At 49.3% G+C, this 27,975-nt stretch overlaps 1 protein-coding gene across 4 annotated transcripts in view; it reads left to right on the top strand.

The window, feature by feature from the left end:
* MACROH2A1 (macroH2A.1 histone) overlaps positions 1 to 27,975 on the top strand; it is a 350,602-nt gene that overhangs the window by 173,119 nt on the left and 149,508 nt on the right. For all 4 annotated transcript variants that reach the window (XM_069652584.1, XM_069652583.1, XM_069652585.1 and 1 more), the window contains exon 4: positions 8,469 to 8,663. In XM_069652584.1, the coding sequence (XP_069508685.1) occupies positions 8,469 to 8,663 (195 nt within the window). The remainder of the gene's footprint in view (positions 1 to 8,468; positions 8,664 to 27,975) is intronic.

Genomic DNA, 27,975 nt, shown 5'->3' with positions numbered 1-27,975 from the left:
AACTGAGGATCTCTGGTGCCTCCAAAAATGTATCTGGGTCCTCTGAAACTTGTAATAAATAATGACCACAGGTAGTCCAAAAAGGAGCGCACACCCAGCAAGAAGGAACACTGTTTATTACAGCTGGGCGAGCACAAATCAAACTGAGGAGTGGACAAGAACCGATTGATGTCAGCTGACAAACTGGTATACAGTGAACATCATTTCGAATGGATTGTCTCCAACGTATTCCACATCTTTGACATGTAATGTCCACAGCTGTGTACTTTGGAAACTTTTTCGGCAGAGGGCATTCTGCGTCGATGGCGTTGGGCCGATGTCTCTCGAAGGCCTCCCTCGAGGACGACTTCATTGGATGCTATGAATAGGACACACCGCACCCGTAGCCTCAGTTCCATTTTTCCGCAAACGTGTTTGCTACGGAGACTCGGCGTGCCTTGTGTATTCCTCATGAATATGTCTTCTTCTTCGACCCCCTCGACTCCGCGGTCTGGCTTCAAGACTTGCCGGAACTGCAATCGAAGATGTTGATTACCGACCTGCATTGCATTTGTTTGTGGTGTCTGGGCGAGAGTCATGACACCGACGACTGCTCCAAATGCCAGTCACTGACTGCTAAGGCCTTGTGGGAGCGTAAGGGGAAGCTCCAGGTAGGTAGGGGTTCTAAACCCAGTAAGTCCTGTAAAACCTCTAAGAGGATATCCACCGACGATTCGAGGGGCGACTGCGTGTAGGAAGGAGTCTGGCGGATCTCGGTCCCGAGTGGTTCCCGCCATTCGTCCTCCTCGTCTCAGCATTCCAGGAAGCGCCGTCACTGGTCACCTTCCCCGTCCTCCTCAGAGGATGGAGCCGTGAGGAAAGTGGCTTGCCCAACTAAGTGTTTCGACTCCGGAGGAATGGGCTGCCTTCAGGGAGCAGATGCTGGCTATTTTCCAATCCCAGGGCACAGTTCCATCCACGCCTTTAGAGGAAGCCGGCATGGAATGGTCTCGATCGTGGCTCGTGTGCCTTCGGGCTCGGGTCCTCGGCTCGATTCTCTCAGGAACCTTAGAGGTTCCTTTCGGGCAAGACTCGAGATGGTCGCAAGAGACGTGCTTCCAGGTCTTGGTCCTTGTCCCCAGCGAGACCGCAGAAACCTGGTAAGGGCTCGAGGTCGGTGCTGGGTCCGTCGGATACGGACGTCGAAACTTTGCCTTCGCACCAGCCCTCGGCACCGTTTTCGACGCCAAAGCCGTCGGTGCTCTCTATGCCGAAGCCATTGCGCCCTCGACGCCTTCGGGGCCTTTTGGCCAGAATTTGCTGATGGAGGTCCCTGGTACTGTGGATTCTCCAAGGAAGGCTTCTCTTCTGTCCCGAGGCAGGCCTTTTACCTCCCTCTGGATGACATCTATGAGGAGGAGGATGAGGATGAGGAGAGGTCAGATTTAGATTTTGACCCTGTTGAGCCTGAAGTGGCTCCTGTCTTTTCCAGGGACAGTCAATTGGAAGATCAATTGGAAGAGTTAAGGCAATCTCTTCATGATGCCGGTGGCTTGGACACTTCTCCTGAGGTGGAGTTTGGCATGCCTAAGCCTGGGGCTCATGCTGAGTCGTCCTACAGGAGACTGATGTCTAGGGTCACTGAGTATCTTGGTTGGTCCAGTCCTCCTGAAGCTTTCATTCAGAATGACTTAATGGATATTTTGGATCAAGGTCCGTCCTCTGACCTTTTCATTTGACGTTGCAAAAAAGGGTGGCGGCTGCTTGGTAGACACTGCAATCTCTTCTGTTAACAAATCGTTAACTAAAAAATACTGCCCTTCTGGTAGCGACCCCAGTTACCTTTCATCTCACCCCACTCCCGAGAGTTTGGTGGTTCAGGCGGCTACAGCCACCTCGAGGCAGGCTGCATACCCTACCATCCCTCCGGATAGGGATGACAAACGCTTCGACGCTTGGGCATGCAAGGTGTTTTCTGCAGGGATTATGGTGCTGAAATCGGGTAACTCCACTTGTGCCTTAGCAAGATTTTCACACGCTCTGTGGAATTGTTTCTCCTGCGGCTGAGCATATTCCCGGGGTAAGAAAGGGATGGGTTCCTTGCTCTCGTACAAGATGGCAAGGATGCCATGTGTGAATCCCTTCAGTCGGGTTTGGATACGGCCGACAGTGTTAGCCAGTCCATGGCTGCGAGCACCGTTATACGCAGATTTCCGTGGTTGTGGAAGTCGGGTTTTGCTCCGGATGTGCAAGCCCGTCTTTTGAACATACCCTTTGATGGCGCGCATTTTGTATGGCAGCGAGGCTGACGAGAGCCCTGAGATTGCAGACCTCAAAAGCTGCAGCGAAATCTTTGAGCGCAGCTGTGCGACTCCTCCTTTGGCAGGACGAGAGGAGCCACCAGTCAAAGGGGTCTGTGAAAAAGTACCTGTGGTGGTCTGGGAAATAGGGGTGCCAAAGCCGCTCAGGCAGCTGCCTCTTTGCCTTCAGGCGCTGCCACAGCTGCTTCCAAACGAGCATCAGGCCATGTTCCATTATTCGCCGGTTGGGGCAGACTTTCTCAGCATCTCGAATGGCGATCCATTACTTCGGATGCAGGGGTTCTGGATACAATTGCCCACGGCTACTGCCTTCCCTTCCTAAAGCAGCCTCATGACAATCCACCTGGGAATCTCTCTTTGAAGCTTCCAGATCTGGTCCTTGTGCAGGAAATCCTTACCCTGCTGGAGAAAGGCGCTATAGAACAGGTGCCTGTAGCGGAGAGGAACAAGGGATGGTATTCCCCATATTTTTTGATTCCAAAGAAAGACTGGGTATTGAGCCCCATTTTGGACTTGCGTTGGTTGAACAAACTTCTCAGCAAGGACAAGTTCAAGATGGTCACTCTTTCTCAGGTCCTCCAGGCCCTTCGACTTCAGGATTGGTTGGTGTCTCTGGACCTCCAGGATGCTTACTTTCATGTGCCGATTCATCCAAAGCACAGAAAATACCTGAGGTTTGCGGCTGGCGACACGCACTTTCAGTTTTTCGGTTCCTGCCATTCGGATTGACCTCCGCCCGAGGGTCTTCACCAAGCTAATGGTGGTGGTGGTGGCAGTGTATCTCCGGTGGGGGGGGGGGGCAATTCACGTCGACCCCTACCTGGACAAATGGTTAATCTGTGCGCATTCTCCCGAGCAGGCGATGGATCATCTGTCTCACTTGCCACTCCCTCCACAAGCTGGGCTTCTCCCTCAATTTCAAGAAGTCGCATCCGACACCTTCCCAACAGCTCCAGTACATCAGGGCTGTGTTGGACACGTCCTTCGGGAAGTGCTCACCTCCCAAGGTGAGGGCTCATCACATTGTGCAGATGGTGGACAAGTTTCAACATGCTCAGCGTCTCCCGGCTTTCGAATTCTTAAGGTTTCTCAGCCTCATGGCATCCTGGATTTTTCTTGTGTCAGGGGCCAGACTGAGGATGAGGTCCCTGCAGTGGGTTCTCAAGATGCAGTGGTCCCAATTCTCAGGCAAGATGTTGGATCCTGTTCAGATTCCAATCTTGGTCTGAGAGGATCTGCTGTGGTGGGCCAACAAGGGGAACCTGATGAAGGGGGAGCCGTTTCGGGAACTGTGGCCAGAGGTGCCGATAGTGACGGATGCTTCCCTCACAGGATGGGGAGCTCATGCCGACGAGTGACTGCCAGCGGTCGTTGGTCTCCATCGGAGTCCAAACTCCACATCAACCTGTTACAGCTGAGGGCCATCAGGCTGGCCCTGAAGGCTTTTCTGCCGTCTGTACGGGGGGACGGGGGGAAGTGTGTCCTGATTATGACAGACAATACAGTGGCCATGCATTACCTCAACGAAAAAGGGTGGGGGGGGGTAGTTTCACTCCCGTTGTGCAGTGAGGCGCTGCAGCACTGGTTCTGGGAAATACAGTAAGGAATATCATTCTTGGCAGTTCATCTGGCAGGAGAGGACAATGCGGCAGCGAACGCACTGAGCAGGCAGAGCACAGTCTCTCACGAGTGGGAGTTGGCTCGGCAAGTCCTTCTGGAGATCTTCGCCCTTTGGGGAACCCCACAAGTGGATCTCTTTGCAACCAGTGCCAATCAGAAGTGCGAGAGATTCTGCTCAAGCGAATTTCCTCCGAGAGGAGGCTTGGGAGACGCCTTTCGAGTGGATTGGTCATTCCCACTTTTGTAAGCGTTTCCTCCGGTCCCCGTCATTCCTCAAGTTTTAAGGAGGTTGTGGAGGTTCGGATCCCACGTGATCCACATTGGGCCAAGAGAGCGTGGTACCCAGACCTTCTAGAAATGTCCATCTGCCCTCCATGCAGTCTTCCCTGCCAAGAGGATCTGCTCTCGCACGAGGGGGGTCGGGTTCTCAATCCAGAGGTCAAGACTCTCAACCTTCACGCTTGGTATCTGAAAGGTTGAGGAAAAAGGATTGGGACCTCCCGGATGACGTAAAGGAGGTGTTGCTTTTGGCCAGGCGGCCAGCAACCAAATCTCTGTACCGTTGCCGTAAGTTTTGCGACTGGTGCAGAGGACAAAATGTTGATTCTTTCAGTGTTCTATTACCATGGTTATATCTTTCTTGCTTTCCTTGGCCCACACGGGCCTTCAAGTAGGTACCATTCAGGGTTACCTGGCGTAGCTGTCTATCTTCAAGCGCTCGTCTGAAGAATGTTCTTATTTTATGATTCCTTTGATTTCTCAAAGGGCTCACTAATGTGTTCCTGCGTCCCCGTTCCAGGTGCCGGTTTGGGATCTGAATTTGGTCTTGAAATTCCTGATGGGTGCTCCATTTGAACCTTTGCGACTGTTGTCTTTCAAGACTGTGTTTTTGGTTGCGGTTACATCCGCTGGCAGAGTGAGTGAATTGCAGGCACTTTCATCTAAGCCGCCCTTTACTGTGTTCCACAAGGATAGGGCTGGACTGAGGGTACGCCCTTCCTTTCTACCTAAGGTAGTATCTGAATTTCATTTAAGCCAGAAAGTGGTTCTTCGGAAGAGGAGCGACTCCATAGGTCGGGGTGTCCAGGGTCAGAGTGGACGATCAACTCTTTGTGGGGTATACTGGACACCGATTGGGCCAGGCTGTTACCAAGCAGACATTGTCCAGGTGGATTATCCTCACCATTACTGAATGTTACCGAATGTTACCGATTGGTGGGCAAGGACCCTTCTGAAGGGTTGAGAGCTCATTCCACTAGGGGAGTGGCTACTTCCATAGCCCTGCAGCGGGGATTTTCTATTAGGAATATTTGTGACGCAGCCACATGAGCTTCTATCCACACCTTTGTCCAACATTACTCTCTGGATACTCTCCATGGTCAAGATATGGCCTTTAAGGCGGTTCTTTATTCTGCCATATGATTGGGTATTCTAAATTCTTTTCCCTCCTCCATTTTCTGGTACTGCGCTGGGAATCTGTCAAAGATGTGGAATACTTTAGAGGACACAATCCATTCGAAGAACAAGTTACTTACCAACTGGTAACGTTCTTTTGACTGGATGTTCCTCCAACGTATTCCACATCGCCCTCCCAGCCTGCCCCTCTGGAGAATTTCCTATGCTATTGCATCTTACGTTTCCGCAAGGCTATGTGCAGTCAAGCAGGCATTGGATATGTGCATGTCACACATAACATTACATAAACTGAGGCTACGGGCGCCGTGCATCCTATTTATAACATCCAGTGACATCGCCCTCGACGGATGCCTTCGAGGGACATTGGGCCGATGCCATCGACGCAGGACGCCCTCTGCCGAAAAAGTTTGCGAAGTACACAGCTGTGGACATTACATGTCAAAGATGTTTAATACGTTGGAGGAACATCCAGTCGAAAGAACGTTACCAGTTGGTAAGTAACTTGTTATATTATGCACGTAATACAATGTTTATAATGTTGGAAACAGTTTCACTTAAAAGCTTAGTGTTTTTTTCAGTTTCAATGAACACTACTGGTTAAGATACAGCTAACCATATGTTAGTTAAACATGATTGGAGCAAACAGATCTGCCCTCTTTAGTTCATCTCCTCCCCATGTGGCGCCAGATTGATTCCCGCTCCTCGCGCAAACAGTTTTCAATTAATACTCATTTGTGCTCACCTCTGGTTCTTTATTCACCTGCCATTGGCCAGCACCACAGCGGAAGGAACACGAGGCACCCTGAACGAGTGGGAAGGGAGACGTTCACACGGCACCTGCGAGTATGTGACCTTCATGAACGTTGTAGTGTATTCTGTGACGGCTGGTTACTTCCCAGGGACAGCGGAACTTACTGTCTAATTGGTTCTTCAAGGCACGCGGCTCCATTCCACCTCCCCGTTCTCATGCCCGCTAGCCAAAGAGCAATTAAGACAGTCTTGATTTTGCATGTGTGCATGTGGGTGTATGTTCTCCTGAATAGGGCCACCTTCCTCAGCTCCCGTCAGCCACTGTGGGACTGGTTTGGCGGCCTTGTTCACGTCACCCGTGCTGCATCAGTGACACTGGTCTGCTGCAGAGGAGCAGCTTGGGTTCAGCTTCCCCCCTCCCTAGGCTGCAGTGCACAGCACATGTGTACTAGGCAGGCCTTCTGGTCGAAACCCAACCTTGAGGCTTCCAGAATGTGTATTTACCTGTGGTTTCTCTACCCTCCTACTGGGACCTATGAGTGCCCTCATGTTGCTATTTTATAAACCAGATATACCCATCCAGGTTGGATACAGAGGGAGAGAAGGAGAGAGACGGAGAGATGGAATTACTGATGCAGAGAGAAAGAGGGACCGATTGGGAGAGAAAGGGATAGAGCGATTGAGAGTGAGTGAGCGAGAGAGAGGAAGACAGAGAGGAAGACAGAACCACAGATGCAGAGAGAGCGAGAGAGGGAGCCTGGGAGAGAGAACAATAAATCTATGGCTACCAGAATTCCCTTGTTTTCTCCCCCTTAGGAGGTGTCTCTGCCCGCCCTGTTTATTCCCTCAGTTGGTAGGTGTGTCCCCCTGTCTGGCACTGAATCAGCACCTTCATTACAGCCATTTGGAGTTTGTTCAACTGTTTGAGCTAGAAAATAAAAAAAAAACAATCTGGACTATGCACAAGAGAGGTGGGGGACAGCCAAGAAAAAATGAGATTGAAAGTACAGCTGGGGAGAATAAAAGAATATCAGGGACAATATAGAAGTTGGAGCTAGTTCCTCAAGACTCTTAAACGATACAGAGGAAATGAAACCTCAAACAAAAGAGTAAGCAGACTGACTTGATATATGGAAAGGCGAATGAGGAAATCAGAGGAAAAGCCAAGATAGGAGAAAACTAGTGGAAACCGCTTCAGTGGCATGAAAGGAAAGAAAGGGACAGGCTGTCTGGATTTTGAACAGCTGGAAGCGAAAGGGCCGAATAGCTTTCACAATATGGGAGGAAAATGAAAGTGTCGTGTCAAAAATGACTCCCAATGTTGCAAGAAGAGAAAGCAGAAAAGCAGGGGAAAACATCTGAAGGAGGTGTTTATGATAGAAATGGGGAAACGGATGAGAACATTATCAGACATCTAAGATTGAATGGTGGTCAGAAAAAGTGAATGTAGAGATTCAGTAAAGGAGGCAAATGAGAAGACAATTTGGTAGTCATCTGAGTAGAAGTGGTGTTGATACTGAAAGAGGAAATAAGAGCTGAGGACTGATCCTTGAGCAAGAGTCGAGGAAGATGTACGAGCACAAGAGATAGATTAGGTGCGCTCAGTAAAATAGGAGGGAAAGCATTCAAGAACAGGCCTCTTAAGACCAACAAAGGAGTGACTGGAGAGAAGAGTAGTTTCAAAGGTGGAGGGGAGGTCTAACAAGAGGAGAGGTTTGTATAGCAAACAGTGAGAAAATAATTAAATGCATAAAGCAGTGAAGTTTCCGTGGAGTGATGGGGACGGAAACCAAATTAATGTATTGGAAGGAGTGAGAAGTGATTTAGGTGAGTAGAAACCTGGATATAAATCATGCATTCAAGAAGCTTAGAGACAAAGGGTAGAATGGAAATAGAACGAAAGTTAGAAGGTAAAGCTAGTTCAAGTGAAGCTTCTTTTTAGAATAGGAAGAATTGAATCATGTTTAAATTTGAAAGAAAAATTGTGTTAGATAGAAAAGTATTGCCGAGAATAGTTAAACAAAGGAATGGTATGGGATTGAGTTTAGGAATCGTAGAGGAAGTTTGACGGTAAGATGGGGCGGCTATGGTAATGCCTCGCCACAGATAGGTTGCAACATCTGCATCAGAAAGAGGAATACATGTAGGCATAACAGGATTGGATTGGGGCGGAGGGAGTGGCAATGGGTTCGGGGGTTGGGCTGAGGGACACACTGGAGCAGTAAAACACAACCTTGGTGTTGAAGTAAATAGCAAAGTCAGTAACTGAAAGAGGGGAAGAAAGGGAGGTATTGGGAAAATTGTAATCAAGATGACATCTTCTCTATGTGTAGTGACTAGCTGCATGCAAACGTGCTAATGCTGGATCTTTATAAACTTTAGTTGTTAAAGGGTGTGACCATAGCCAGCGGTGGCGTGCTACCAAATATTCATCCAGAGCTATTAGCTAAGAAGAGAGGAACGAAAGGAAAATTGGAAGCCATCATCACTCCGCCTACAGCAAAAAAGGTCAAAATATTGGCATCAAAGAAACCAGCTAAGAAAGCAGGAGGCAAAAAAGGAGCAAGGAAATCAAAGGTAGGTTATTTTAATTGCATCCTCATTTTCTGTGCAACATTTTGTTTAACTTAGACCAATCGTTAAAGCTGTTATATGTATTTCTGGTGCAAGCAGTAGTTAACTTCATGATGATCTTAACTTTCCAAGAAAAATGTAGGAGTGCATTGTGTGGACAGTGGAATATGAGCTTATTTGTTGTCCCTGTGCCATAAGGGCAAGCAGGGTCAGCTTCACAAAGACACAGTAAGTAAGGTATGAAAGTAAATGGGTTTTCAAATTGATCATAGATGCACTGGGATTATGGAAATCTGTAAACTATAGTAGTTAATCAGGATGGCTTCTCTCGTTTATGGACCCACTCTCTGGGTTTCCAATTTCCTTCTGGATTCCCCTACCTGTTCATTTTATCAGGTCCCACGTCCTCTGGTATAGTCCAAAATAAATTGCATTGAACCATGGTCTGCATAAATAAAAGTATCTGGTTTGGTATAGTTCTCCTATTAAGTCTGTGTCAATACTCTCAATTGACAGTGTAATCCCAAGATCTGCCTTGCGGGCACAGATGCTCATAGTCCTGGGTGTTTAAGCAGCTCTACACTTGTTTCTTGGCTCTGGTTTCCTTTTGAACCTGTCCCATATTTCTTGTCCTTATCTCTTGGCTGATCTTTTGCAGGCACTGTATGGTTAACCAAACCCTGTTCTGGGCTGCTTCTGTGGCTTCTCAGAATGGCCTTCGGCCTAAGGGGACCTCTCACGTTCTTCCTCTCCTGTCCACCATAAAACTCCTTCAAGGGGATTGTGTCCTCGGACGTATTGCACATTGTTGACAGTAATTGCCACAGATGTGCTGCTTCGTAAAACTTTTTCGGCGTCCTGCGTCGATGACGTTGATCCGCTCCCTCGAGGACCTCCTTCGACGGTCGACGTCACCGAATGTTATATCGAGGTTGCACGACGCCCGTAGCCTCAGTTCCGTTTTTTCCGCGCACGTGTTCGCTTCGGAATCTCGCCGCGCTCGATTCTTCTACTTCGTTGTGAAAGTTGAGATCATGTCTTCTTCTACCCTGAAGTCAGGCTTCAAAAAGTGTCTGGACTGCGGTTCCAAAATGTCCATCACGGACCCACATGACGTCTGCCTCTGGTGCCTGGGCGAAAGCCACGACACCGACGACTGTAATGACTGCCAGTCCCTGACTTCGAAGGCCTTGCGGGAGCGGAAGAAGTTGTTAACGGTAGGTAGGGTTTCTAAACCCCATAAGTGGAAATCTGCTGGGCTTTCGACCGAACGACTCGAGGGGCGACTCTCCGTGTCGGCGCAAGTCCAGGGGGTCTCGTTGTCGGAGTGGTTCCGGCCATTCCTCTGCCTCTTCTAGGCATTCTCGGAAGCGCCGTCACCAGTCGCCTTCCCCGTCCTCGTCAGAGGACTCCGCCAGACGGTGGGTAGCTTGTCCCACCAAGCATTCATCGTCGGCGGGATGGGACGCGTTCCGCAAGGAGATGATGGCGATTTTCAAATTGCAGGGCACCATTCCGTCCGCGCCTTCGAGAGAAGCTGGCAAGGAACGAGCTAGAGCCACCACTCTCACGCCTTCGCGTTCGGGCGGTCGGCGCGATCATTGCGAACCGTCTAGGTCCCGATCGGACAAGGTTGATCGCCATAGCCGTGCCAGATCCAGGTCCTGGTCCTCGAGACCGTCGGAGCCTGTGAGGCCTTCTAAGAAGGCATCCACGCCATGTCCATCGAGGGACTCTCTCGAGGCTCTGGCTCCGAGAAAGTCGTCGGCACCGAGGCCGTCTAAGGACACGCTCGGGGCTCCGGCCTCAAGGCAGTTGTCAAAGCCGTCAGCGCCTCGGTCGACGTCAGCGCCAATTCCATCGGTGCCCACGATGCCTTTTGAGCCGGAATTACCGGAGGTGCCCCGGAGGTCTGTGGAAACCCCAAGGAAGGCCCTCAGTAAATCAGTGAAGCCTGTCTTTGAGCCCTTCTCTGGTCATCCCCCCCAGGCTTGATTTATTCGAGCCTTTGGACTAGATTTCAGAGGTGGAAGAAGGGTCGAATGAGGAGGGGGTCCTCCTGAGATTACTGATGTCCTGTTGTCTGGTCAGATGGAAGACCTACGTCAGTCCTTACGTGACGCCATTGGTCTGGACACCTCTCCGGAGGTTGAGTTTGGCAGGCCTGAGCCTGGTACACATGCCAAGTCCTCGTACAGGCGTCTCATGTCGAGGGTGACTGAGTACTTGGGGTGGTCTGCTCCACCTGTGGACTTTCTGCAGGATGACCTGACAGATATATTGGACCAAGGTCCACCCACTGACCCGGTGTGGTCATTCCATATAGCCTTACAGAGAAGGGTGGCAGCGGCTTGCACTGCTCCGGAGAGTCTCCCGGCAGTGAACAAGTCGCTTCCGAAAAAATACCGTCCAGCCAGTGGTGACCCCTGCTACTTGTCTACGCACCCCACGCCGGAGAGTTTGGTGGTGCAGGCAGCTACGGCCCCAGCGAAGCAGGCTGCGTACCCTACCATCCCTCCATATAGGGACGACAAGCGCTTTGAAAGTTTTTTCATCTGGGGGTATGGTTTTAAAGGCAGCCAACTCTGTTTGTGCCTTAGCAAGATTCACTCACACTCTGTGGAATTGTGTATCTTTGGCGGCTGAACATATTCCCGAAGGGGAGGAACGGGATGGCTTTCTAGCCCTTGTGCAAGATGGCAAGGATGCCATGTGTGAATCCGTTCAGTCGGGTCTGGACGTGGCAGACTGTGTCAGCCGGTCCATGGCGGCGAGCCCCGTGATGCGCAGGTTTGCGTGGTTGCGGAAGTCGGGGTTTGCTCCTGATGTGCAGTCCAAGCTTCTCAACATGCCCTTTGATGGTGTCCATCTTTTTGGCAGCAAGGCTGACGAGAGCCTTGAGAGGTTGCAGACCTCCAAAGCTGCAGCGAAGTCGTTGAGCGCTGCAGTACGTCAACCTCTGCCTTTTCGTCTTAGGGGACAGCAATGGAGGGGAGGTACCTTTCGATACTACTCTTCCTTTGGTAGATCGAGGGGAGCTGCCAGTCAAAGGGGCCAACATAGGAGTACCAGAAATGGAAAACAAGGTACTCGAGGTGCCAAAGCTGCTCGGGCAGTTGCCTCCTTGCCTTCAGGTACTGCCGCAGCCGCTTCCGCTCATTCATTGTCATGATTCCTGCCCCTCATGTCCCCAGCCCTCTAAGATGTCAGGCTGGAGCCAGGCCACAATCACCTACATGGCCCTCAAGGGCCTCTCCATCCCTCCAAAGACCCACTTGGAGTCAGACTTGGCGCTTGTGGCACCGGACTCACTCACTCCCTCCCATAGGATAACATTGGGGATTGGACTTGTAGTGCATTGATGGGGACAAGATGGATGCCCCCACATATGTCGGTTCCCAGAACTGCATATACAGTCTAGTCTTTTGGGTGTGGTTCAGCCCAGAGACACCTGGGAGACCCAGACTATTTAAGCCACGCCCAGGCTGAGAAACATGCTTTGTGTTTTCTGCACCTGCAGCGTGACACTCACCGTGTTCGGATCGGTCTCCAGTAGGCCTGCATCTTTCTTCTGCGCTCAGCTCCTGCTAGAACAAGAACACCGTTAGGAACAGCCTTACCTTGCGGCGCTTCTGCCCATCATTCATCGCTTCTTCTGTGCTGCGGGCATCTTCGGCAGTGTCTTTCCCATCCCGGCATGCCGCTTCCTAAGGAAAAGGAAAAAGAACAGAAAAAAGGTATTAGTAAGCATTAAGCAAATCTTCGCTTATTTTTAAAGACTGTACAAGCTTCAAACACTTACCTGAATCCCAGCCGCTCTGGGGGAACTCTGTCTCCGGAACTTCTCATCCATCTGCAAGAGGGAAAAGACACTCCAGGTTAGCATGGAAACATCTAGAGGCGCCGTATACCGCGCTTACTCACTGCATTTCTTCTTTATAACCGGCATCCACGCTGAAAACGTCGTGGCACCTAAAAGACACAGAAAAAGAACTCAGTTCAATACAAATACGAAAGGGTTGCATCGCGCATTGTGCTCTCACTCGCTTTCAGCGCTACTCATCTCAGCAGCACGTCGCCATCATCTAAGGAATGAAAGGAACGAAGTTAGAGAACTGTTCAAAAGACTCGTTATACTTACCTGGTGGACTCTTGCCAGTGAAGTAACTAGGCAGCAACAAGCCCGCATCAATCAACGCGCCCCTGCGCTGAAAGCAGGGCGGAGAGAACACTTTCCAAGAAAACAAGGTGAGCTGTGGATCAAAGGGAAGGGTTGGACCCCGGGGAAGAAGGGGTTCAAGCACACAGAGACAATAGGGAGTTAAACTCTACCAATCCTGTGTTTCAGGCCCAGTCTCCAGTCGAGTAGACTCCAGGGAAGGGTCCGAGGTCGTAAGAGGTCAGAACAGGCTGAGTGACGTCCCCGTGGATACCCGGTGAGCGGTACAGTCATGAGGCTGTGGCCCATGGTTCGCCGGTTGGGGGAAGGCTGGCGCAGCATCTTGTAGAATGGCGTGCCATTACTTCAGATGTGTGGGTTCTGGAGATCCTAGCCCACGACTACTGTCTTCCTTTCCGGCAGAGGCCTCGCGACAATCCACTGGGGAAGCTCTCTTTGAAGAGTCTGGATCCGCTCCTTGCGCAAGAAATCCTATCCCTGCTGGAGAAAGGTGCCATAGAACTGGTGCCTGTAGCGGAGAGGAACAAGGGATGGTATTCCCCATATTTTTTTATCCCGAAAAAAGACGGTGGATTGAGACCCATCATGGACTTGCGTGGTTTGAACAAGCTCCTCAGGAAGGACAAATTCAAGATGGTTACTCTTTCTCAAGTCCTCCAGGCCCTTCAACTCCAGGATTGGTTGGTGTCTCTCGACCTTAATGATGCTTACTTTCATGTGCCGATTCATCCCAAGCACAGAAAGTAACTGAGGTTCGCAGTTGGCGACTCGCATTTTCAGTTTCGGGTCCTGCCGTCGGATTGACCTCCGCCCGAGGGTCTTCACCAAGCTCATGGTGGTGGTGGCAGCATATCTCAGGAAAGGGGGATTCACGTCTACCCCTACCTGGACGAATGGTTGATCAGGGCGCGCTCTCTTGAGCAAGTCCTGGATCATCTGTCCGTCACCTGCCACTCCCTTCACAAGCTGGGCTTTTCCCTCAACTTAAAGAAGTCTCATTTGACACCTACCCAGCGGCTCCAGTACATCGGAGCAGTGCTCAACACATCCCTGGGGCAGTGTTCGCCTCCCAGGTGAGGGCTGATAACATTCTGCAGTTGGTGGAAAAGTTTGAACATGCCCAGAGTCTCCCGGTGTTCGAGTTCTTGAGATTGCTCGGTCTCATGGCATCCTGCATTTTACTGGTGCCGGAGGCCAGGCTGCGGATGACATCTCTGCAGTGGGCGCTCAAGATGCAGTGGTCACAGTTCTCCGGCAGGATGTCGGATCCCGTTCAGATTCCGCATCGGTCGCCCAGGACCTTCTGTGGTGGACCGTCGAAGGAAATATGTTGAAAGGGGCTCCGTTTTGGCAACCGTGGCCGGAGGTGACGATCGTGACGGACGCATCCCTCACGGGTTGGGTAGCTCATGCCAACGAGCCGACAGCCAGCGGTCGTTGGTCTCGGTCGGAGTCCAGACTCCACATCAATCTGTTAGAGCTGCAGGCAGTCAGGCTTGCCCTGAAGGCTTTTTTGCCATCTGTACGGGGGAAGAATGTCCTGATTATGACAGACAATACAGTGGCCATGCACTACCTCAACAAAAAGGGGCGGAGGGCAGGGTCACTCCCACTGTGCAGGGAGGCGATGCAGCTCTGGTTCTGGGCCATCCAGCAGGAAATTTCGATCTCGGCAGTTCATCTGGCCGGAGACGAACACACGGCGGCAGACGCTCTGAGCAGGCAGAGCACACGGTCTCTCATGGGTGGGAGCTGGCTCAGAAAGTTCTGTTGGAGATCTTCGCCCTTTGGGGAACCCTGCAAGTGAATCTCTTCGCAACCAGTGTCAACCGGAAGTGCGAAAGATTCTGCTTGCGGGAATTTCCTCCAAGAGGAGCCTTAGGGGACGCGTTTGTAGTGGAGTGGTCCTTCCCACTGCTGTATGCGTTCCCTCCAGTCGCTGTCATTTCGCAAGTGTTGCGGAGGTAACGGAGGTTCGGTTCCCAGATGATCCTCATTGCTCTGGCATGGGCCAGGAGATCGTGGTACCCGGACCTTATGGACATGTCCATCTGCCCTCCACGTAGTCTTCCCTACCGAGATGATCTGCTCTCACGGGAGGGGGGGTCGAGTCTCTCGAGGTGTCTCAGCCTTCATGCTTGGTATCTGAAAGGCTGAGGTATAAGGATTGGGACCTCCCTGAAGACGTGATGGAGGTGTTGCTTTCGGCCAGAATGGCCGCAACAAAATCCCTGTACCGTTGCCTTTGGAGGAAGTTCTGCGACTTTTGCAGGGCACAGAATGTGGATCCTTTTCAATGTTCCATTCCTTTGCTTTTGTCTTTTTTGCTTTCTTTTACCCACAAGGGCGTAGATACCATTAAGGGGTACCTGGCGGTGCTGTGAATATTTAAGCGCTCGTCTGAGGAGTGTTCTTATTTTAAGATTCCTTTGATTTCTCAGTTTCTGAAAGGGCTAACTAATGTGTTTCCACCGTCACCTTTCCAGGTGCCGGGATGGGATTTGAACTTAGTTCTAAAATTCCTAATGGGAGCTCTGTTTGAGCCCTTACATTCTTGTACATTGAGACTGTTGGCCTTTAAGACTGTATTTTTAGTTGCGGTTACTTCCGCTCGCTGAGTGAGTTGCAGGCACTTTCCGCCAAGCCACCTTTCACGGTGTTCCCTAAGGACAGCTTTGTCCTTAGGGTTCATCCTTCTTTTCTTCCGAAGATTGTGTCGGAATTTCTTTTAAGCCAGAATGTGATTCTTCCGGCCTTTTATCCTCCTCCACATCCTGGCAAGGAAGAGGAGAGGCTCCATAGGTCGGATCCTAGGAGAGCTTTGAATTTCTCTCACGGATGTCCCGGGTCAGAGTGGACGATCAGCTCTTTGTTGGTTACGCTGGAAGGCGTTTAGGTCAGGCTGTTTCCAAGCAGAACTTGTCCATATGGATCATCTCGACGATCTCTGGATGTGACCGGTTGGCGGGTAAGGACCCTCCAGTAGGTTTATGGGCTCACTCTGCTAGGGGTGTGGCTGCCTCCACTGCTCTGCAGTGAGGTGTTCCCATTCATAATATTTGTGAAGCAGCCACATGGGCCTCTGTCCATACTTTTGTGAGACACTATTCCCTGGACTCTATCCATGGGCAAGATTTGGCCTTTGGTAAGGCAGTCCTGTATTCCGCAATTTGATTGGGCATTCTAAATTGATAAAGTGTAAATTCTTTTCCCACCTCCATACGTTGGTACTGCTTTGGGAGTCTGTTAAAGATGTGGAATACGTCGGAAGACACAATCCCCTCAAAGAACAAGTTACTTTCTTACCTGGTAACGTTCTTTCGAAGGGATGTTCCTCTGACGTTTCCACATTGTAGCCTCCCAGCCTGCCCCTCTACTGAATTTCTTATGCGATTGCAGCTTACATTTCTGCAAGGCCTTCTGCAGTCATACGGGCCGGTGGGTGGTGCCACACGTTCTTGGAAAAAACGACAACTGAGGCTACGGGCGTTGTGCGTCCTAGATGTAACATCCGGTGACGTCGACCTTCGAAAGAGGTCCTTGAGGGAGCGTATCGACGCAGAACGCCTATGCTGAAAGTTTTCCGAAGCAGCACAGCTGTGGTAATTACTGTCAAAGATGTGGAATACATCGGAGCAGCATCCCATCAAAAGAACGTTACCAGGTAAGAAAGTAACTTGTTCTGCTCCATCTGCACCTTCTCAATGCTCTGTTGTACATCCACCCTTTCTTAACGTCTTCCTGTTAGGCTAGTAATCTGCCTATTCTTCCTACTTCTCTTCTATTTCCTCCACCTCCTTCTCTCTTTCTAAACTCCTTGTTGCGCTCTCTCTGGCTATTGTCCCTCCAAACATCTGGTTACATTAGATATAGTTCTTCTTACCATTATTATTCTACACCTCCTTCTTGCTAGCTTTTTTTTATTCCCTCCTGCTCAGTCTTTACCACCTCCTCTTCAGTCTTCTGAACGTCCTTCTCTTCAGTCTCTATTACGTCCTCCTCAGACTTCATCTCCTCCTCCACAAACCTCTGTCATCCTCACTTCCATACTCCTTTTTACGTCTAGGCTCCTCTTCTGAATGCTGGCTTCCTCTCCCTGCCCCTTTCCTCAACACAACATCCTTTTCCAGTCTTCACCACTCTTCAAACGCATTCCTCTGCTGTCTCCAAACACTTTTACTACTTTGAAAATAGGCCTGTTTACGTAGAGGTTCAGACTTTCCACAGAGGACAGGCCACACTCAACTCTACATGAGCGTTTGTATCAGTTTTGGAAGAGGATTAACTAGTTCTTAGTGGCACGTGACTTTACATCCCCTTTTTTGGCTTCGCCCATTACCCTGCAAGTCGGCCTGAGCCTTTAAACTGCACAGCAACTATCTTGGTACGCACAGAATCTGATCGCTCCCATGGAGCTTCTTGCTGTGTCTTTCTCACCAGCATTGTTTACCCATGTATGCAAATTAGCATACTGGAGATTGCCAGGGACAAGGTGCCCTGCAGGCATTGTAGATCTCAGTGTTTTGTGTATTGGCCTGACATTCTCCTGAATCGGGGCATTTGCCAATTCACTTTTTAAAACTAGGACTTGGGTCATTCATCTGACAACCCCCTATGTTAGCAGGTATTAGTAGAGATGAACTCCTCCATTTGTCCATAGGGAATTGCAGCAGGAGCTGGACCTAGAGATACTCCTCAGAGTGAATCTTCCAGGCATGGTAGGGCCCCATGGAGGCATCCCTGGAGGGATTGTGGAATTAATTCCATTTGAAAAGGTATTTCTGTCCTAATTTCAAGTTTGGGCACTTGTTTCAGAGGTTTCCTGTTTTCTCTTATGTCTTTAGGTCCATTAATGTGGTGCTCAGGTTCTGAAGTCCGGGCCGGTGTAAAATATGATGGCTCTCTGTTAAAATGGTATGGTGGGATTTCTAATCTCTGCTCTATCTATAGTAATTCGGAATTTGGTAGTTTACTTGGGTCTGCTGTGTGGTTGACCTGCACTGACCTTCTTTGCAATAGTTATTTATTTATATTTACATTTGTATAGCGCACTAAACCCTTAGGCATCAAGGTGCTGTTACATACATGTTACTCTCATTGCATAAGGTTACGGTTGCATATATGTTACACTCAGTACTTAAATTACGGTCATATTCATGTTGCTCACTGCTTAAGGTTACATTACGGTTAAAGACGATACAATAGACAAATGGTGCAGCGTTAGACTTGTCAGGTGAGTTACTGCACAATTAGGTAGGTTGCAGCCATAATAGAATAGGTTTAAGCAGCATGGGGCTGCAGGTCAAAACCAGACATTATGCACAGGGGTGGATCTGCAAATAATGGGAAGTAAACAGGATGGAACGCGCTAAGGTTGTAGACTTCTAACCGAGGAGTCGGCATTATAATGCAGGTATGCAAAGTTAAGTCTTCAGCGAGATGCTGTAGGTAAAGTCAGTTAGGTTAAAGGCAAGTACAGAATACATGAACAGCGCAAGGCTATACAACCAATCAGTTGGTTACATATAACAACGTGCCTTAGCCTATGACATATGATATACAATCACCCTTCTACTACTGAGACGATATGGAAACATCTCCGATTTCAACAAACTTGCATCTATGAGCATCTGTACCACTCAGTGGTATTTTACATGAATCGATTGAGCAGTTTGCTGTCCAGCAGGAATAGGGAATGGCTTTTACTTTTGGATGAGCCGTGAAAGCACAACCATAATCGCTAATCATGCTGCCATCATCTTTGAATGTATCTTCAGCTCTGACATAAGTTTTTTTTTTTTTAAATACATAATGATCATCCAATCAGGGCAGGCACCCCCCCCCCTCCACTGGGAGTTGGTTCCTTCCAGGCAAGGTTAAAGACAAAAGGGCTGCAGAGAATTGGACTTCCACCCCTCCGCCCCCCCCCCCCCCCTTCCTGCCTTCTTGTCACGATACCATTGCGGGCCTGGGCGGGCAGGTCAGGATCTTCTAATAAGGTAGGGAGACGGTGGGCAGGTATGATGGCTGGCGCAAGCCTGTGGGGGGCTGGGCTGGCCACACCGCTGCAGCCTGTAAGGAAGGGCCTACCATAGAGGAGGCAACGCCCGGCACGAGCCAAGGAGCTTTGAGCATGTGCAAGCCCGGCACGTGCAAAGAAACACCTAGCACGTGCGAGAAACCAACGCCCTTGCGCATCTAGCCCTGACAGGGTGTGGCTCAGGGCTATAAAACTGTGCAGTGTATCGCACCCTGTGCTTAGCGTTTTGTCTGCTCCTAGCAAGAGTAGTGTTCCACTTACCGCTCCTGTTGTCAGTATCCTTTAGCATCTCTACGCTTACCGCTTTGACCTGCAGCATCCTTCAGTATCCCCTTGGTTGCCGTTCTGGTCTTCAGTGCTCTTCCGCAGCCTTCAGCATCACGGTTACAGAAGTTCACCTGTTGACTTTTGGTTCTTCGTAGCATCTCTGCTTTGGACTTTGGTTCTTCCCCTCGCCTTCGAAACCTGCCTCGCCCGCAGTGTCCGAGAACCAGGAAAAGCAAGGACTCTGCATCCTGCTCCTACCCTCGACCTACCCGCCTCCTCGAGAACTCCAACTGTGCCTTGAAAACGAGTTCTCCTTTTCCAGCTCTCTACTTCGGGTCCTCCGTTAGCTGCTCTGCTCCTGGTTGGGGCAAAGGACAAAGACCGTTAAAGGCAAGCCAACAATCGTGGGAAAACAAACTCCTGTTCCAGCTCATTGTGTTACAAATAGACTTACCTGTTCGCCACTGTATCCTGTGTGCTGCAGTTGTCTGACCACGCGTCTTCAGTGAAGTAACTGGAGATTGATACGCCCCAGACGCCTGGAACCATCAACGCTACAAATGAGGTGAGCTGTGCCGATGCGCTCCATTCAGCCACGTCCTGGGGAGGAGAGGGGAGCGAAGGGGGGAGATCCCGCTAATATACAGTAGATTTACCCTGTGTTCATCTCCAGGTTCATCTAATACCCCAGAACACCACAACCCAGAAGTCCCGAAATCACCCAGGCCCCTCCCAACCTCACGGTCCCTTGGAGGTTAATCCCCAGTTGGCCGGTGGGGGATGGTGTGGCTGGGATAAACGTCCAGACGAAGGTCACCAGTAAGGGGCTACTCGGCATTACAGACAAGACCAGGCTCTCCTGCAGGGCCCCGGAGGTAAGCGTGACACTTCTCAGACACTCTGGAGGCTTGGCGGGGAATACAAAGAATTCCTGCTGAAGACAAAACTTCCACTGATGTCGTTCCCACCTAGAATGGCAGGGAAGACCTCTGTAACAACAATGATACTTAAAAATGGCGAAAAAGAAGGAACCCACCATTCTAGCATTACTGAGGCTATTTTATCAGCCTGCTAGAAATATGAACAAAACAATCACTAAGGTGAAACCACTGTCACTATCCATTCAAGTAAACTTGCAATTGGAACACAAATGCTACAAGTAAGTAAGCAAGGTGATACATTGTATACCCCCAGCACTACACATAAGGTGGGGTGTGCGGGCTCACTATATAAAATATAAAGGGGATTAAAACCCCTCTTTACCCTTTTGAGAACGGTAGTTCACCCAAGTACATTAAAGAGAAATTAACTGGGGAGCCCAAAGGGGAAACCCAGCCTAAACCCAAAAGTTGCTTCAAACTAAAACTTCAACTATAAACTCTGAAGAGACATAAAAAGATCACCCATAAAAAGAGTAAAACACTAGGGACAAGACAAAATAGTTACCAAGTCCAAGAAAAAGGTTCTGGGGTTGACACAGGTCAGGAAGATTAATCAGAAATATGAAAAATCTTACCTAACATACCAGTTGCTTGAACCCAGACTCCCTTTTGTATACCGAACGGATGTAAAACAAATTACTGATCAGAACGCATACCAAACTGATATAAAGGCAGATGGCAATGGAATAAAGAGACTTTAAAGATCCCACCAGAAGGAGGTGATTGTGATATAGTGGGTGATTAGAACAACCAATCACACGAAGGGGCAGTTTCTTAAAAAGGGCACATACCTACTATTGGCAAAGCCAAAAGGGACGCACATTAAGGCAACTGAGAAACAACCAGGGTTGTCTGAGCCAAACGAAGATAACTCAGCCTAACCATGTGTGAAGAATATTGCCCAGGTTTAGAGAAAGTTTTAGACCCACATTGCCAAAGCCAAAGAAGTGTGGAGAAGAGAAGTTATTATCAGCATTTGGTTAAGAATGCAAAGGTGGAACACGATTGGCAAGAGGCTGCCCTTCTGATAAGAGTTTCCGGAGGAAGGGCGCATTGCCTGTCTTGCATGTGGCAAAACACTCTGGTGTAATAGTCCAGATAATCACCAGTGTGATTCTTGTTTCACTTGAATAAAGTCCTAAACCTAATTGTGTGAAGCAGAAGACATTGTTAAAACCTTTTGAAGTTGACCCTTACCACAGAAGTACGTACAAGTTGTAGTTGGGCCTTGCAAGAGTGTATCAAGTCCTAGAACTGTGTCTCAGTTGGTTCTGTTAGGCAGGAGAGTATACCCGCACATAGAACTGCAGTAGTTTATCTTGGCTCGCAGGAGAATAAGCAGACCAAGAGCATTTGTAACCATTGATTTTGTTCTGGCAGGGATACACTGAAGCAGAGTGTTGTCGTAGTGGCATATCTGGCATGAGAGTAACCTCCCAGTTTAGCTAGGCTTTTTCCCCACAACTTGCAGATGAACAAACCCTCATCCTTTAGACGATGGTGTATTTGAGCACATTTTCAAATGTGGTTTACTTCTCATTCCTTTTTTTGGTAATACCATCAGGCATTTGATCATACAGTTTTCCAGTACATCTTGTTGTCTACTGATCCACCATCTTTCCCAAAGCGTTTTGTTGACCGTGAGAAATATACTATCAAGCCCAGTAAGATAGCTCAACAAATGAAACACTTGCTTTAGGGACCTGTGTAAAACTTGTCATCGCTCGTTTGAAACCTTTCATGGATAATACTAGCTGAGGTTGATAAAATGACTACAAAGAGATGTTAAGTCAATACCAACCTACAGAACCTAGTACTCACCTGTTTCTGACCATAACCACAAACTGTGCTCCCATCATGTTCATCTCTCCTCTACCCTATCTACAGGTTACTCCACTTTCATATCCCTTCTCACCAATCACCTACTTAACCTTTTCCTTCTACTCTGTATCCTCTCGATAACTCTTGCTCATGGTCTCTGCGTATTCCCCCTGTGCTGTCCCACCTCTCTTGTAAGCCCTCTCGTCTGCTCTCACCATCCCTATTACCCCTCTAAATGTTATCCTGGCTGTTCCACTCTTCCATGTACTACCAACTATAACCAGATCTATACTGTCCATCATTCCTCAGCTGCTGTTCTACCATTCCCCCGAAGGCCATTCACCCACTACTGACCTCTCGATTGTTCTTTGGAATGCTCATTCCATCTGCAGAAAAACTTTTAAGCACAGACCACTTCTACTCTCTCCACCTTAAGCTCTCTGCAATAGCTGTCACAGATTCCTGGTTTCCCCCCTAACCCCTATCACACAGAAATCCTTGTTGCTCTACACTTAGATTTCACTACCTTTTCCCACTCCCCTCGCCAAAAAAAGGTGTTGGTATGGGTCTCTTGATCAGCAAGACCATGGGCCTCATTACAAGTGTGCTGGTCCGGTAACAACGGTGCCCGTAAGCCTACCGGCACCGTTGTTACCGGTCTAGCACACTACGAGTCTGCGGGCGGGTGCCGTCCTTCCCGCCTGCGAATGGAACACGCCCGCATAGTTACACGGAAGCACTGGCATCGTTATTAACGGTGCCGGTGCATCCGTGGTCCCTAAGGGACTCAAATGGGAATGTGGATTAACAATTACAGGAGCCGGACTTCCTGGAATGCCAGGGTTGTAATGCTGCGGTGTTTCCGGCAAGCCATGCACCAGTAAAATATGAAAGTCTGGCGGCAACCTGTGGGTTTTAACGGCACAGTTACCACCGGACTTGTAATGAGGCCCCATGACTTTAACCCCCTGCTCCTTTAATCGTGCAGCTGTCCAAATGTTTGCTCCCACCAATCTGATCACCCTCCTCATTTATCTTTCACCTGGTATCCCAAGCTCTTCTTCTCAGATTTTAACCTATTATTTGAGTCCTTCCCAGCCAATGTTCCTCTGGTTCTGATGGGTAACTTCAACCTCTCCATCATACCTACGGATCACCAACAACAACTTCACTGTATTCTCTATGACTGCTCCTTTTTGAGCCTCAATAACCTCCCCTCTCACAATGGTGAGAACTCTCTAGGTCTCATCTGCCTATCCTCCACCCACACATCTGCCCTCTCTATTGATCCTCTGATAATTCACTCATTCACCACACCTTCTCAGTACCTGATCTACCCATCCCCCTGACTATCGCGAAGAAAAAGTCCATACCTGACTCCATGGCTCATCACCTGGACAAATAGAATCCTCTCTACTACCCATCGTTCCTCTCAGTTCCCACTTCAAAGATCTTCCCTTCCCTTTGTCTTTCACTATTCTTTGTACTACTTTATCCCCTGTCAACCACAACCATGTACAACCCCCAGCTATCCAACAGCTAAGGACATCCATGTGCTTTCTTCTATGCAGATGAGACAAAGATCACACCACCAGTTTCCTTGCTACCTATAAAGAAACTCTCCTTGCACTTAATACATCCTGTCCTTTACTCTGCTAAATCATCCTCATCACATACCAAACTCGCCAAACCCAGACCCCATGAGGACCTGGCTCCCTGCCTGGGCCCAGCTTGACTACACAGACTATGCTCCAGGTTTCGCAGCCCCCACCCCCCAGCCCGAGACCAAACTCACCCTCTACCCCCCCCTAAAGAGTACCAAGCACCTTGTCTAGGTTCAGCCCGTCTACAGACTCCGCTCCAGGCTACGGTGCCCCCCCCCCATTCCCCAAAAGACCATATGCCATTGCCCTGAGAATCCAAAACCCCCACCCCTTATACCTATTGCCCCCCACTGCAACTACCATCCTGCCCATCACACCCAACGCCCCTACACCCCCCACCTCACAGAAATCTCTTGCTTGTGCGTTGGTCAGTGCCCACTCCATCTGAGCCCACACCTCTGACATCCACGACCTCCTATTAGCCAACAACTTGGATATATTCGCTGTCTCCGAAACTTGGTTACATGAAGCAGCAGGAACCCTCCTATCACTGCTCTACCCACCGGGTATTTCACTCTATGTGCTGACCGACAAGACGACCAAGAATGAGTCGCTTCAATCATCTCCAAATCCACCCTCCCCATCAGAGCCTCCCCTTTCCAAAGTCTCCCAGGCTATGAACGCCTACTGGCCAAGATTGATTTCCATCCACCCCCCCCCCCCCCGACTACGATCAATTTACTACTCCTTTACTGCCAATCCTCGCACACTGGCGCTCCCAACGACAGACATTCCTGCTACTCATTACCCCCCTTCCCAAGCCCAATACCAAATTTGTTCTCCTAGGAGATTTCAATTTAGGCTTCAAAGATTCAAAGACCCCGCTAACCAAAATGCCACAGTTCTCACAGCAACCCTTGAAGAGATGAACTTCATTCAATTGGTCTGCTCTCCCACCCACGAAAAAGGTAGAATCCTTGACTGGATACTTTCCTGCAACACACCCCTCACAGTTGTATCTATTGACCCACTTCCTTGGTCGGATCATTCATTAATCTGCTTTACAATGACTACCACCACCAAAATCACACAAACTACCTGCCCCCCGCAGAGCACCGCCAGACAAACCCGCAAACTCACAGCCGAGCTACTAGCCCCTTCTATTCTTGCCTCTCGACTCCGTACCAGGTAACTCCAGCCCCCGAAGACAACACCGCACTGCTCACTGCTCTTGACGAACATGCCCCCCTTAAAATTACTTTGCCCAAAAAATGTAATCCCCAGAACTGGTACACTGATTAACTTGCTACCCTCTGCAATCATAAACACTCCCTTGAACATCTTTGGAGAAAGAAACCCTTGTCTATCAACAAAACTGCTCTCCATCATGCAGCCAGCACCTACAAAACAGCCATTTTTGCCACTAAAGCTAATATCTATAAGAATGGAAACACAAGCTCTAACGCCAAGGAGCTCTTCAAAATCCTCAGAGAGCTTGAAACCCCTAGGCCCCCCAAAAATAAAGCATGGTGTTCGATCATCCAATCAGCCCTTGTCACCAAAACTCTGAATCTTGAGGATAAAGCCATCCTCAAAAAGTCCCTCCCTGCACCGCTCATCCCCTGGGTAAGCACCACCCCGACCACCACCGTCTCTCCTCAGTTTCAATTCTCTGCCATAACTCCATCTGAAGTCCTCACCACCATCCAGCATCTGAAAGCCTCCAACTGCTCTGGAGACGTATGCCCAGCTCACATTGTTAAAATGTGTGCTGAACCCCTTGCTCCGACCATAGCCAGCTTTATTAACGCATCCTTCAAATCCAATTCATTTGCTAATTCTGTCAAAGAAGCCTGGGTCACCCCACTTCTGAAGAAATCCTACTTAGACCCCACCAACTACTGCCCGATTAGTACAGTACCCTATCTCCTCAAATTCCTGCACCGCGCTGCTTACTAGCAACTGCTAATTTACCTTAAAAAACCCACAACCTACTAGGTTCCCGACAATATGGCTTCAGGCACGGCATTGAATCCGCCCTCCTGGATCTAAAGATCCAGCTTGATCACATCAGAGACAATGGGGAGCTTGCCATCCTCCTACTGGAGATCTCTGCAGCTTTTGATTTAGTAGACCATGCAATCTTTTGTCAACACCTCACCACAACCTTCAACCTTTCCCCAGAACCTACCTTATGGATCAAATCCTTCCTATCTGGACTATCCACCAGGGTCTTTGTGGGCACTGAAACAGCTGACACCATCCCTGTCTCCCACAGTGTCCCCCATGCTCCTGCTTCTCCCCTACCTTGTACAATATGTACACCAAACCCCTCTTCGACCACCTGGATAGTCTTAACATACCATACACCAAAATTCACTGACGACATGCAGGTCCTTCTCAAAATCACCGGCAACTTGAGATTGGCTCTACTAACATTAACCGTATCTTCAGTATCATCCAGGTATGGATGGCTACCCACAATCCTTGCCTGAACGATGATAAAACTGAGCTCCTTCATACTGCCTCAAACACCTCAGTCCTGCTTTCACCTCCTTCTACATCAACGGTAACGTCATCCCAGTCTCCGCCCACGTCAAATCACTTGGCGTTTACCTCGACTCGGAACTAAACATGCAGAAACAAGTATCACCTCATCAGCTGCCTACTCCACTAAACTTATCAACCCCTCCAGAACATTCCTCACCCCGAGTAACTGCCGGACACTGGTTAGGGCCATCATAGGTAGTAAATTGGATTATTGCTACGCCATCCTAGCTTGCACCTCAACCAATAACATCAACAAACTCCACCTGTTACAAAACCATGTACTCAGAGCAGTCTGGGACCTGAAACACTCCGATCATATTTCATAAATCAGACGGGAGGTACACTGGCTCCCCATCAAAGCATGCATCGAATTCAAACTCCTTACCATCACCTACCGCTGCTTACACAACACTGCCCCCCCCCCCCTTACCAACCACATCTCAAAGAAACGCACCACTCGGAATCTCCGCTTCTCCTCCACTTCGGCCCTGTTCACACCAAGGTTCGCCAGAGAAAGAGCTGGGGGCTCCAGCTTCACCACCATTGCACCCGTCCTCCGCAATGCCCTCCCACAACATATTCAAGATGAACCCGCCTACTCGCTCTTTCGAAAGAAAGTAATAACACTGTTCAACAAATATATGTGACTCCTGCCAGAACTGTAACATGCTTGTTGGAAATGCCTACCTTACTTACGCTCTACCGTACTCTTAGTGCTGTGATACCCCCTGGACTGGGCGCTACTTATAAATGTAATACATAAATAAATATCCTACCACACCACCCTCCTTTCTGCTCTCCTCTCCCACCCATGCAAGGTCTCCATAAACACACAGGCTATGCCCGCTCCTCCTAAAAAAAACACCCCTACCTCATCTTTCACTCCTGATGACTTTGCCCCCTACTTCTCATTTAAAATGACAAAAATATGTGATAACTTAAGAACCCTTCTGGCCTGCTACCTCCTCCTTCATATTTTCTTCTCTCAATCTTCAGTCCTCTGCCTTTTCTGTCTCACTTCCCCACACCTCTCCCTTTGAACTCCTACCAATTCTACACTCCGCCAACCTTTCCTGTGTGCCTATTAACCTCAAACAATCAGAGCACTTGCATCGATCTACCTCCTCACACTTCTTCTCCCACCTTAATTTCTCTTATGCATTTTTCCTGCATGCTGTGAAACAGCCACTGTCATTCCTATTCTTAAGAAACTCACTGATGATGCCAACAACCCCTTGCTCTACAGACCTGTCCCTCATCTGCCCTACCGCTCCAAAATCCTCAGTCTTTTTCAAACACATTGTCATCTACCTTGATGACTACTCTTTGCCACCCCGATCAGGAGTAAACCATCCACCAAAACAGCACATGCTCCTTTGTTCCGTACCCTTTCCTCCGTACTTTATGGATATCTGTCCGATTGGGACAGGACCAGCATGTTTGCACATCAAAATTCCCCAAAATGTAAATGTGGGGGCAAGCTCGTGCACATGCTGGTCATGGTCAAGGCACATGTAGACACTTCCCACTGGCAACACTCGCCACAACAGGACGAGCACGGCAGACAGCACAAAGGCACGGCTACGGAGGTGCGGCAGTTCAAAAGAAGGAGAAAGGCGGCAGGAATCGAGAGGGTGGCGAGGAGAGAAGTGACATTGCCCTTTTCATCCCAGGCCTGCGGAACCTTCGTGGAAGAGAGTCTAAGACTGCGAACAATAGCACAAGTGTCTTGCATCTGATGTCAATGGTACACAGGGCAAGCTTATGAAGATAAGCAGGTCTGAGGCAAGCTCTGCTCCTTTTGTACCGGCCTTGACTCCAGGAAAGCCAAAAGCCAAGTGGTTCATCTCAGCCGGTGAGTCGAGGGGAGAATCTATGAGAACTGTGCTGTGTTGAATTTGATAGCGCAAAG

This window comes from Ambystoma mexicanum, chromosome 3p (genome assembly GCF_040938575.1).
Source record: "Ambystoma mexicanum isolate Mex_15411 chromosome 3p, UKY_AmexF1_1, whole genome shotgun sequence".
Taxonomy (NCBI): Eukaryota; Metazoa; Chordata; class Amphibia; order Caudata; family Ambystomatidae; genus Ambystoma; species Ambystoma mexicanum.
The sequence above is the reverse complement of the archived record's forward strand: the minus strand, read 5'-3'. Positions and strand labels throughout refer to the sequence as shown.